This window comes from Bombina bombina, chromosome 1 (genome assembly GCF_027579735.1).
Source record: "Bombina bombina isolate aBomBom1 chromosome 1, aBomBom1.pri, whole genome shotgun sequence".
NCBI lineage: Eukaryota > Metazoa > Chordata > Amphibia > Anura > Bombinatoridae > Bombina > Bombina bombina.
Window position 1 is genome coordinate 825,741,041 of NC_069499.1, and position 13,309 is coordinate 825,754,349.

Below are 13,309 nucleotides of genomic sequence, written 5' to 3' on the forward strand. Positions count from 1 at the left end.
TACCTGGGGCACATATCTGGTAAATATCTACTTGAAATGTCTGATATGTTTGTTGCTATAGCACTAAATGTAATCCCATTAAAGTCTATGGGCATTCCATTTTGTAATTAACCCTTGTCATTCCATAGAAAGCAGCAATTATCCTGTGTAATCTCACTTTACCTGGGGAACATATCTTGTAAATATGTACTTGATATGTCGCATAGTTTTGTTAGTTTAGCACTTTTAAATGTAATCCTATTAAAGTCTATTGGCATTCCATTTTGTCATTCACCCTTGTCATTCCATAGAAAACAGCTATAATCTGAAGTAATCAAACTTTCAGAATATGCTACTGTACATGGGGAACATATCTGGTAAATATCTAGTTCATATGTCTCGTATTTTTGTTCCTATAGCACTTTTAAATTTAATCCATTAAAGTCTATGGGCATTCCATTTTGTCATTCACCCTTGTCATTCCATAGAAAGCAGCTATAATCTCACAATCTCATTTTCACAATATGCTACTGTACAATGGGGAACATATCTGGTAAATATCTATTTGATATGTCTCATATTTTAGTTTCTATAGGACTTTTAAATTTAATCCCATTATAGTCTACGGGCATTCTATCTTGTCATTCACTCGTCATTCCATAGAAAGCAGCTATAATCTGACGTAATCTCACATTCAGAATATGTTACTGGTTCTGGGGAACATATCTGGTAAATATCTATTTGATATGTTTCATATTTAAGTTTCTATAGCACTTTTAAATGTAATCCCTTTATAGTCTATGGGCATTCTATCTTGTCATTCACCCTTGTCATTCCATAGAAAGCAGCTATAATCGCATGTAATATAACTTTCAGAATATGGTACTGTACCTGGGAAACATATCTGGTAAATATCTATTTGATAGGTCTCATATTTTAGTTTCTATAGCACTTTTAAATGTAATCCCATTATAGTCTATGGGCATTTCATTATTTCATTCACTCGTCATTCCATAGAAAGCAGCTATAATCTGGCGTAATCTCACTTTCAGAATATGTTACAGGTTCTGGGGAACATATCTGGTAAATATCTAGTTGATATGTCTCATAGTTTTGTTGCTTCAACACTTTTAATTTTACATCCCATTAAAGTCTATGGGCATTCCATTCTGTCATTCACCCTTGTCATTCCTTTTAGTACATCCCTTCCATTATGTCATTCACCCTTGTAATTCCATTGAAAAAAACTATAATCTGATGTAATCTCACTTTCAGAATATGCTACTGCACCTGGGAGTAAATATCTACTTGATATTTCTCATAGTTTTGTTGCTTTAACACTTTTAATTTTAAATACCATTAAAGTCTATGGGCATTCTATGTTGTCATTCCTTTTAGTACATCCCCCCCCCCAAAAAAAATCTTCAGTTTCTGTCATAAATAACTTCTTTATACGCTCTATGCCTAAAACTACTATTGAAGGGAAAAAAACTATTGCATCTCTATTATGCAAAGTCTCATTGCAATTTAAGAAACGTTTTTTTTTTTTTTCCATTGTGGTTAAAATGAAAAAGTACGTCTTTCACTAGGCTAAATAACAATACTGTTAAAAAGTATAATTAATTATGTGAAAAAAGTAATGAAACCCATTTTGCGCCTAATAACTACACACTGTGCACTGGCATACAAACATATACCAAAACGAGGAACATAAAACAAAAACCGCGCGTCGGCTTCGCAACCCTTTTTATAGAATACGTGGGTCGCGCATCAAGACGTTTACTACGTGACGTCAGAGCGTAAATGAAGTAGGAAACATACAGCACGTTGTAGTCCTGCTATTAGTTCTCTTTACCAAGTGATCGCTCTAGTCACGTGATTTATTGTCTTTTTAGTTAGTAGTCCTATAGTCGAATGGGAACTCTTCGCTATTATGGCAGCAGATTTGAGTGTCGGTGTTATAACTGAGGCGCTCAGTGTCTTGATCACACCGAGAGGTGAGGCTTTTATCACCTACGGTTATCAGCCACTATCCTCGTAATTTTACTATATTACTTTCTCCAATGGTACCTGTCTTTGTAAGCCGAAAGAGAGATGGAGTTCTACGGTGTATATTTCTATGTCTTGGGGTTTGGCTATGATGCTTAGTCAAATGATTTTGTGCGGCTACATATTCCTATAATTAGTGCATGTAAAACACAGATCTGTGTAAGAAATTGGAAATATTTATGTGTTGGACATGTAAAGCATTTACTATTATAAATAAATATACGTCTGACTGAAACAGCAACTTTTCCCTGTCCTGTAAAACAGATTTTAAATGAGGGTAAAAAGTATGTAGGATGACTTTTTTGTACAGTGGCTTTTTTGTAATATGGTTCAGACAGCAATACAGATAAAAGGAAAAGCGATCTATTTAGATTAAAGTGAAGGTAAAGTTTTTCGTTTTTGCAGCCTGTATTCTATTCCTCATCTAATATATAGTATGATCGCAACTCCATGTATTTCCAGATAATTGCCTTTATTACGTACAGAGCGGTCCCACCCGCTCTGTACGTACTTCAAATGCGCGTTCCCGATTGCCGGAACAATTGCGCATGCGCACCATTCCCCATACAATCGATTTGCGCCTGCGTGACCCAAAAAATGTTATGCCTAAAGCGCAGGTGTCAATCGTTGCAACATAGTATTCAATGACTAGCTATTCATTCATTACTATGTTGTAAGCGAATTGTGAACGCTGCAAGGGCCCGATCCGATATGCAGCGTCGCCCGCAAATGCCGGCAACGCTGAAATTTGCGCTGGTTTGGTATCCTATATACGGCGTAACCTAGAAGTTACGCCCGTATATTTCTGCCGTCGCCCGTAGTTTTTTGGGCCATAGGCAGGAATACCAAACCAGCGCAGTTTGGTATCCAATATACAGCGTAAGGACTTACGTGGCGAAAATGGAGAAATCTTACTCCATTTTCACCTCGCCACAAAAAGCAGCCGTAGTAAGCCTTACGCTGTCTATTGGAGCCCGTAACTCCCTAAACTAGCTACAAAATAAACCTAACGCATGCGCAATGTCTATCTACCTGTCAACCGCAATCCCCCGCCGCAAGCCCTAATAACATATTTAACCCCTAAACCGCCGCTCCCGGACCCCGCCGCCACCTACATTAACTACCCCCTAATGTGATCCCCCCTACACCGTCGCCAACAATATAAAAACTAGCCCCTAAAGTGAGCCCCTTACACCGCCGCCATCTACCTTACCTACCCACTAAAGTGAGCCCCTTACACCGCCGCCATCTACCTTACCTACCCCCTAATGTGAGCTCCTACCCCGCCGCCATCTATTTTAAAATTATTAACCCCTAATTTAATTCCCTTACCCCGCCGCCACCTATATTAAATTAATTAACCCCTAATCTAATCCCCTACCCCGCCGCCAGCTATATTAAATTATTTAACCCCTAAAATACTAAACTATCCCTACCACTAAACCCAAGTCTAACCCTAAAAATAGCCCTGAAAAGGGCATTTTGCGTGGCATTACCCCAAAGTAACAGCTCTGTTGCCAGCCCTTAAAAGGGCTTTTTGCGGGGCTTTGTCCCAAAGAATTTAGCTCTTTTACCAGCCCTTAAAAGGGCTTTTGGCGGGGCTTTGTCACAAAGTAAACTGCTCTTTAGCATCTAATCTAAATCCCCCTACACCGCGGCCACCTATAATAAATGTATTACCCCCTAATCTAATCCCCCTACACCGGCCCTACCTATAATAAATGTATTAACCCCTAATTTAATCCCCCTACACCACCGCCTATATTAAACACATTAACCCCTAATCTAATCACCCTACACCGCCGCCAGCTATATTAACTATATTAACCCTAATTATATTAGGGTTAATATCGTTAATATCGTTATTATATTATCTATATATTAAGTATAATAACCCTATCTAACTCTAACATCCCTAACTAAACTCTTATTAAAATAAATCTAATATTAATATTATTAATGAAAATATTCCTATTTAAATCTAAATACCTATAAAATAAACCCTAAAATAGCTACAATGTAATTAATAATTACATTGTAGCTATTTTAGGGTTTATATTTATTTTAAAGGTAACTTGGTATTTATTTTAACTAGGTACAATAGCTATTCAAAATAGTTAATAACTATTTAATAGCTACCTAGTTAAAATAATTACCAATTTACCTGTAAAATAAATCCTAACCTAAGTTACAAATACACCTACACTATCAATAAATTAAATAAGCTACAAATATCTAAACTAAAATTACAATAAAATAATCCAAACTAAATTACACAAAAAAACAAACACTAATTTACAAAAAATAAAAAAAAAATATTACAAGATTTTTAATCTAATTACACCTATTCTAAGCCCCCTAATAAAATAATAAAGCCCCCAAAATTAAAAAAAATTCCCTGCCCTATTCTAAATTAAAAAAAGTTAGCTCTTTTACCTTATCAGCCCTTAAAAGGGCCTTTTGCGGGGCATGCCCCAAAGAAAACTGCTCTTTTGCCTGTAAAGATAAACACAATACCACCCCCCAACATTACAACCCACCACCCACATACCCCTATTCTAAACCCACCCAAACCCCCCTTAAATAAACCTAACACTACCCCCTGAAGATCTCCCTACCTTGTATTCACCCAGCCGAGCAGAACTCTTCATCCGATCCGGGCAATGTCTTCAATCAAGCTGCAGAGAAGTCTTCTTCCATCCGGCGATCTCTTCAAGCAAGCGGCAGAGAGTCTTCTTCCAGCCGGTGATGTCTTCAAGCAAAGCGGCATCTTCAATCTTCTTTCTTCGCTCCTCCGCCGCGGAGCATCCATCCGGCACGACGACTTCCCGACGAATGAGGTTCCTTTAAATGACGTCATCCAAGATGGCGTCTGTCGAATTCCGATTGGCTGATAGGATTCTATCAGCCAATCGGAATTAAGGTAGAGAAATCTGATTGGCTGATTGAATCAGCCAATCAGATTAACTTGATTCTGATTGGCTGATTCAATCAGCCAATCAGATTTTTCTACCTTAATTCCGATTGGCTGATAGAATCCTATCAGCCAATCGGAATTCGACGGACGCCATCTTGGATGACGTCATTTAAAGGTACCTCATTCCTCGTTTAGTCTTCATGCCGGATGGATGCTCCGCGACGGAGGAGCGAAGAAAGAAGATTGAAGATGCTGCTTTGCTTGAAGACATCGCCGGATGGAAGAAGAGTTCGCCTGGATGGAAGAAGACTTCTTTTCCGCTTCATTGAAGACATCGCCGGATGGAAGAAGACTTGTCTGCCGCTTGATTGGACATCGTCCGGATCGGATGAAGAGTTCTGCCCGGCTGGGTGTATACAAGGTAGGGAGATCTTCAGGGGGGTAGTGTTAGGTTTATTTAAGGGGGGTTTGGGTGGGTTTAGAATAGGGGTATGTGGGTGGTGGGTTGTAATGTTGGTGGGTGGTATTGTGTTTATCTTTACAGGCAAAATAGCAGTTTTCTTTGGGTCATGCCCCGCTAAAGGCCCTTTTCAGGGCTGGTATGGTAAAAGAGCTTTGAACTTTTTTAATTTAGAATAGGGCAGGAAAATCTTGTAATATTTTTTTTATTTTTTGTAATTTAGTGTTTGTTTTTTTTGGTAATTTAGTTTAGTTTAATTTATTGTATTTTAGTTTTTTCAATAGGCAAACTCTAACTTTGCCTTATATGGAGCAATCAATCTTGGTTTAGTCCACAGGCAACAAGGCTAGTGACTATTATAAAGTTAATATGAATGACATAGTTTTGTAGTTGTTAGCAGTTAATAGCCATTTAGGGACAGGAATATAGCATGATTAGCCTTAATAAGTCAGTTAGATAATCCTCAATCTTCATAAAAAAGGGGACAAAGTATATTGCAACATTGTTTCATTACACATTTTATATAAAAATCTCTATGAATCCTTCGTAACATTACAAATTTTTGACACCCAAGTTATTTGATATATATATATACACACACACCTAGGCTATTGATAAATGTGTAGCTGTTTCATGTACATTTGTCTAGACTTACATCATAAATAATGGGTTGTGACAGAAAGCAGAAGAAGAAAAGCTATTTTACAGAAAGATAGTGTTGAAGGCTAATTTTGATGGAGACTTTGTGTGAAGTATATTGATATTAATAATGTTTTGTTTCCCCTGTAGCTAATTGTCCTTCTCTCCTAACAGAATCTCCTGAGACTGATAAACAAGCAGCTCTGCTGAGCTCTCTAAAGCTCAATGTTTCTTCCCTGGAAGATAAACTTCTGAATTCTCCAAAATGGGAGAAGTTACAGCTTCTGAGGTCAAGAATCTTGGCAGAGGCTAAGTGGCTAGAAGAATGCGAAGACGCCCCCGATGAGCCAACCTGGAGATTTACCATAGAGACTCTGCTGTTGCTTTTGTGTATGAAGGAGTGTATGAATCAGATGGCAGCTTCTTTCCAGCCTCCTAAACCGAACCCAAAAACACCAGAGTGTGCCCCAGCTCTTAGCCCCGACACACTCAGCATCTCCCAACAGAAGACTGTCCAGTCTGCAATCCAGTTTGTAGTTTCTCTGGGCATTTGTCCTTATCTTCTACCTGGTGTAGGCCTCCCTCTTCAGCACCGATCAGAATTTGGAGCTCTTGTCCACAAAGTAGTGTCATGTGAACATATTGTTCGCACACGCAGACTTTACATTACCTGCACCACCCTTCTGGATGTGTCTCGCCATCCATCATTAGGGAGTCTTCTGCTAACGCACCATCTAGGGGACCTCATGGCAGGACTGTGCCAGTTAGGATTCTGTCCAACAAAAGCAAAGCCAGGGCAGAGTACAGTAGGAAGGCCAAAGGTAAAGCTAATATGAATCTAAAAGCCCAAAGGGACATTTTAGTGTAAAAATAAAATGCTCTATTTATTTCTAAGTATTATATTTTATAAGGATTTCCTTTTTCTCTTGTTTGTGTTTAACTCCAGCTTAAAAACTTGAATAAAGTTCTTCAAGGGCACACTGTCCCTTTCTCCTGCTAAGGGCTAGGGTAAATTATGTGGCACCTGGGTCTATTTTCAAAGCCTTTTGGCGCTAAGGTGCCTAGCTTTAACAAGTTCTCACTTAATCTATGCATGAGTTAATTTTTATATGGTGGCCACAGTAGAAAAACCCTTGCCGATATTTCTGTACCATTTTAAATGTTCATAAAATATTTATTATAATGCAGACCTTTAGCAATTTAATAATGAATTTATTAATATATAATATACAAATAAAGAAAAGATATGGAAACACTGCTACACACTATGTATTCCTCTCTCCCTCACCAAAAACTTGATTTTATTATCTATTACAGAATAGTTATAAGAACAGGAGAAGTGGACCGAGCGCTACACCCAGGGCCTTAAGCTTACTAACTATATAGCCTCCTAGTAGGCTAACAATATAAAAGTTAAAATGGGGAGAGAGTAAGCGCTAAAAAGCTTAAAAGGCTAGTAAAAAGTACATTTTAATACATATAAAAATTTACAGATGGCAATCAGACGCATGGATCCATGTCTGACTTAACAAAAAAATATATATAATAAACAAATCTAAAAGTATCTAAAAATATCTAATGGAGTAAAGCATGTGACGCTGACAGTGAGCCAGTGATGAGGAGTTAGAAGGACATGTACATTCAATAATATAAACAACCTAAGTGAGTGATTGAGTGCACACAATAGCTGTCCACAAAGAAAAATAGCATTCACAAAAAATAGTGTTCACAAAAATTGGCGTACATAAAAAATGTTCAAATGTTCAACCGGTTATATGTAAGTGAATCCAGTAGTGTTTCCTCCAAAGTGACGTGTAGAAATATAACGTGAAGTCAATAATAGTAGAATGTAAACGTTGAGTGGGTCAAATTAATGTGGTTCAGCTTCTAAATTAAAAAATTGTAAATCCGTGAGGTGTATAAAAATAAAAATAACTTGTGAAAAAATCCACGTGGAAAACTTGAATTCAAATGATAAACAAAGGTCAAACATCAAAAGACAAAAATAAAAAGACAAAAATATCAAAAGACAAAAATAGAAAATCAGTGATAATATTAAAAAGCACTAAAGGTCTAGTGAAAACAAATCCTTAATTCAGATGTTAAAAATCCTTGGTAAGATCCATAACAAACAAATACATTGATAAAATACCTAAAAGGGAACAAAAGAGAAACAAATAGTGCAACACTGTATATGATATATGATATAGGTAATTAATAGTCTTTAGAAAGGCCCAGTCTAGGCCGAAACGCGTTGGCATACTGGTGAGCTTGGTTTTAATTACCTATATTATATATCATATACAGTGTTGCACTATTTGTTTCTCTTTTGTTCCCTTTTAGGTATTTTATCGATGTATTTGTTTGTTATGGATCTTACCAAGGATTTTTAACATCTGAATTAAGGATTTGTTTTCACTAGACCTTTAGTGCTTTTTAATATTATCACTGATTTTCTATTTTTGTCTTTTGATATTTTTGTCTTTTTATTTTTGTCTTTTGATGTTTGACCTTTGTTTATCATTTGAATTCAAGTTTTCCACATGGATTTTTTCAGAAGTTATTTTTATTTTTATACACCTCACGGATTTACAATTTTTTAATTTAGAAGCTGAACCACATTAATTTGACCCACTCAACGTTTACATTCTACTATTATTGACTTCACGTTATATTTCTACACGTCACTTTGGAGGAAACACTACTGGATTCACATATAACCGGTTGAACATTTGAACATTTTTTATGTACGCCAATTTTTGTGAACACTAGTTTTTGTGAATGCTATTTTTCTTTTTTGTGAATGCTATTTTTCTTTGTTGAAAGCTATTGTGTGCACTCAATCACTCACTTAGGTTGCTTATATTATTGGATGTACATGTCCTTCTAACTCCTCATCACTGGCTCACTAAGTCAGTGTCACATGCTATACTCCATTGGATATTTTTAGATACTTTTAGATTTGTTTATTATATATATATATTTTTTTGTTAAGTCAGACATGGATCCATGCGTCTGATTGCCATCTGTAAATTTTTATATGTTTTAAAATGTACTTTTTACTAGCCTTTTAAGCTTTTTAGCGCTTACTCTCTCCCCATTTTAACAGAATAGTTATAAGCCTTTTCAGTGTTCCAGTGCCCGATAGCTGTTTCTGTGTCTAAGCATAAGGGATTCACGGGGGGGGGGGATTTTATTTTCACCTATATATATAAAGATAGATAGATAGATATTTTAATATGTATCTTATACGTAGATAGCTAGATACTCGCGTAGCTGTCCAAAAGTTTCTTGCTCTATATTTTGAACAAAATGTCAAGCTTTATCATAACAAATGTGCTGTTACACACTGACTTCAAAATGCATCCTCATTACTAAGTATTTTATAGGATCTGACTGAAGGAGAGAGAAGCAGATGCAAAGAAGCACTAAAGTGTCTTTTGGATCAGGTCTACCAGCCACTTGTTATTCGAGAACTGTTGATCCTGCAGGGAGGCCCCCGACAGGTACGGAAAAAATAATGAAGTAGATAACAGTTTACAGTCAATGCATCCAAATTGTAACAAACCAGATAGTAATAAATATTTTAGTGTTTTCAGTCCAAGAGGCAAAATGGAGGATATTATGTTGGTACTTGTATGAGAAGAGGGAAACAAATGTCCACAAAAATATTTGAGAAATAAATGAGCCACTTGGAAACTTACTTTGGTTGCGGCCTTATTTTCTGTCATGAGATTCCATTTTAACTACATAACTCTGTTATTGTACAGCAGAAGTAGGCATAGACATACCATCAATGTCATCTACAACAGTATAAATCCAGGGAGGTCCTCTTGGCTTAAAATTTCAAGTTTATTAAGTACAGGTTAAAAATCAAAAAAGTTAAAACTTGTATCGCTGTCACTAGCAAACAATTCACACATTGCGTGTAATGGAGTCACGGGTCAGCTGACGTGTCTCGGCCTATGGCCATAATCCTATCTGGATGACCCATCTGCTACAATGCACGCTTTAAAAACAATCTAGATTCTCTCTGATTGGTATTGCTCAAAATGATGCTGCATTTAAAACGTGTTACTCAATTTAAACATTTGTATCAATTTTTTGTGACAGTGCATTTCATTGTAAGTATTTTATCGCTATTATTAAAGGGACACTAAACCCAATTTTTTTCTTTCATGATTCAGATAGAGCATGCAATTTTAAGCAACTTTCTACTTTACTCCTATTATCAAATTTTCTTCGTTCTCTTGCTTTCTTTGAAAAAGAAGGCATCTAAGCTAAGGAGCCAGGTAATTTTTGGTTCAGACCTTGGACAATCAGCAAGGACAACCCTGGTTATGAACCAAAAATGGGCCGGCTTCTAAACTTAGATTCTTGCTTTTCAAATAAAAAGATAGCAAGAGAATGAAGAAAAATTGATAATAGGAGTAAATTAGAAAGTTGCTTAAAATTTCATGTTCTATCTGAATCATGAAAGAAAAAATTTGGGTTCAGTGTCCCTTTAAGCTTTAGCTACGAGACTAGCATTTGGATTTACTAAACATATGCAAGAATGTATATACGTTTAACATCTGTATGTCTAATGCTGTTTGTTAGAGTTTATGTATAAATGGATGCTTTTTCAGTTGGAATAAAACGTCATATTATGGTTATCATTTGGCAGGGACACTAAACCAATTTTTTTTTCTTTTGTGATTCAGATAGAGCATGCAATTTTAAGCAACTTTCTAATTTACTCCTATTATCAATTTTTATTCGTTCTCTTGCTATCTTTATTTGAAAAAGAAGGCATCTAAGCTAAGGAGCCAGACAATTTTTGGTTTAGAACACTTGTTTTTTGGTACTGTCCAATCAGCAAGGACAATCCAGTTTGTGAACCAAAAGTGGGCCGGCTTCTAAACTTACATTCTTGCTTTTCAAATAAAGATAGCAAGAGTGAATAAAAATTGATAATAGGAGTAAATTAGAAAGTTGCTTAAAATTGCATGCTCTATCTGAAAAAAACTAAAGAAAAAAATTGGGTTCAGTGTCCCTTTAATGTTTTTTCTTTATCATGCATTTTTATTCTTTTTGTATATATCTTTTATCGTTAAACTTATTAGTTATGCCAAAACTCCTTTTATCTTTTAAACTATAAAACAACTATCCGTTTATACATGTGAAGATAGACATATTGCTGCCAAAAGTTGTAGGTATAACACAAAAACTTACCCTATTGCATATATGCTACCAAAAATGAATGTTGGCCCACTGCTCTATTACCAAAAGGCAAAGAACTTTGTTTTCCCAAGCGTGAATTAAAATACGTTTGGTGAGCCCTGCATCTGAATCGGACCCTTTTTGGATACATTCCAAACCTGAGCCCAGCTGTTGACGACCGCTCGTAAACCCCTATCACGTAAGCGGATATGTCACTCACACAGCCAAGGGAACCGGAACAGCTCCAGCAATCTGCACCGCACTCGCTATCAGAGAGGACAGCGGTAAAGCAAGCGGTCTGCGATAGGAGGAAAAAGACCCAGAGGATTAGAGTTCCAACAAGGAGACTTCCCACAGCACTCGATTACTGTTGAGAGTGCACGGCTCCTGGTAGCCGCCGCCACCAACGGATATTACGCCGGCCATCTACAGGTACCCCTCTCATATGCTTGATTGATCCAATACTCGCAGAGCAAGATCAACAGCATACGAGAGTGAACTGTTTACATTTTCCAGCACTCTTGCTGATCGTATACAACTTGCCTTATAACCGGATAATCGTTTGGTTATTCCCAGTCTTTTAGATAGACTCTTATTTAATGTGCAGCTACTTCTTGTGTAATAATTGGTTTTAAAGTGTGTCTATTTTACTATTTTAACTGGACGTCCAGTCTGCTAGTAATTTTATGTATTTTTATCTGTATTAATATTATTCATAGCTCTAGTAGAGCTCTGTGACCACATTGCTACTACTGTCAATATTGCTCTTATTTATAATTTAGCATCACCAGTGTATAGGATAGTTTTATTACACTTACCTATTGTAATTTGCTTGTTCGAGCTCATCTTTAGAGCTAGGTTATCTAAAATTATCCATTACACACCAGACACCTCTTGTGCAGTCATATTTAGGTTTTATCCCTCTTTTAAATAAACAATGAAGTTTTATTAATATTTTGACTTCTCTCTCTTTTACTATTACCTGTGGGAAAATCAATATTATATACACTATTGCTATTGACTGTGGAAAATTCCATTTTATATACATTATTGTTACCTTTTAATTTTACTTGGAAAGTATATACTTTCCCTTTCATTTTTTAGGTGTAACCACTCTCTCATGTTTATTCTGAGAATTACTCATTTATTGTTTGATCACTGACCTAGCTGTTAGCGCCAGTACTTTTTTTTCTCTTCAATTTCTAACTACTTATTGGTCTCTGTGAGAGGGACCATTCTGTATTTGGCTGGTAGAAATAAGCGCTGATTCATACATCTATCCTATTAAATATGTTCTTACCATTGGTAAAATGACTAGAATATGAGGGTTATAACTAGGGGATCAAATGGCCAGCAATTTTTCAACTATTCCTTTACATGTATCAGCCTTTCTATTTAGGAAATCTAGGTTTTTTTTTCAAAATATATTAAAGGGACATGAAACCCAATTTTTTTCTTTCATGATTCAGACAGAGCATACATTTTTAAACAACTTTCCAATTTACTTCTATTGTTTAATTTGCTTCCTTCTCTTGTTATACTTTGCTGAAAGGTTTATCTAGGCAAGCTCAGGAGCAGCAGAGAACCTAGGTTCTAGCTGTTGATTGGTGGCTGCATATATATTGATTGTGATTGACTCAGTTAGAAACCATTAGTGCATTGCTGCTCCTTCAACAAATGATACCAAGAGAATGAAAGAGATTAGATGACAGAAGTAAATTAGAAAGTTCTTTAAAATTGTATCCTCTATCTGAATCATGAACATTTTTTGGGTGTCATGTCCCTTTTAAATGTATAATTCTTTATCTCTTGGATATTTTTATTGCCAAAAATTAATAAGAAGATCATACTCAGAATTTAACCCTTTTGGGGTTCTGATCTGTAACATAAATATCCAAAACAACTTTCTTAGAATGTAATCAAGGTCCCCTCCTCTCTCATGTGGCCTTACTTTCTAAATCACTGTCCAATTTAATGTGTTGGCTCTTTTTTTTTTATGTGTTTTTGTAAAATGTGTTATTAGGGGTGTCATTGGTGTGCCTTATTTGATGTTTGTGAGATGT

General features: G+C 36.1%; 1 protein-coding gene across 1 annotated transcript in view; it reads left to right on the forward strand.

Annotated features, from left to right (window-relative positions):
* The first annotated feature begins 1,820 nt into the window (after positions 1 to 1,820).
* Positions 1,821 to 13,309, forward strand: part of TANGO6 (transport and golgi organization 6 homolog) — a 284,857-nt gene continuing 273,368 nt past the window's right edge. Inside the window, exons 1-3 of the mRNA XM_053699413.1 lie at positions 1,821 to 1,976; positions 6,219 to 6,865; positions 9,434 to 9,550. Coding sequence (XP_053555388.1) covers positions 1,913 to 1,976; positions 6,219 to 6,865; positions 9,434 to 9,550 — 828 coding nt within the window. The 5' untranslated portion in view covers positions 1,821 to 1,912. The remainder of the gene's footprint in view (positions 1,977 to 6,218; positions 6,866 to 9,433; positions 9,551 to 13,309) is intronic.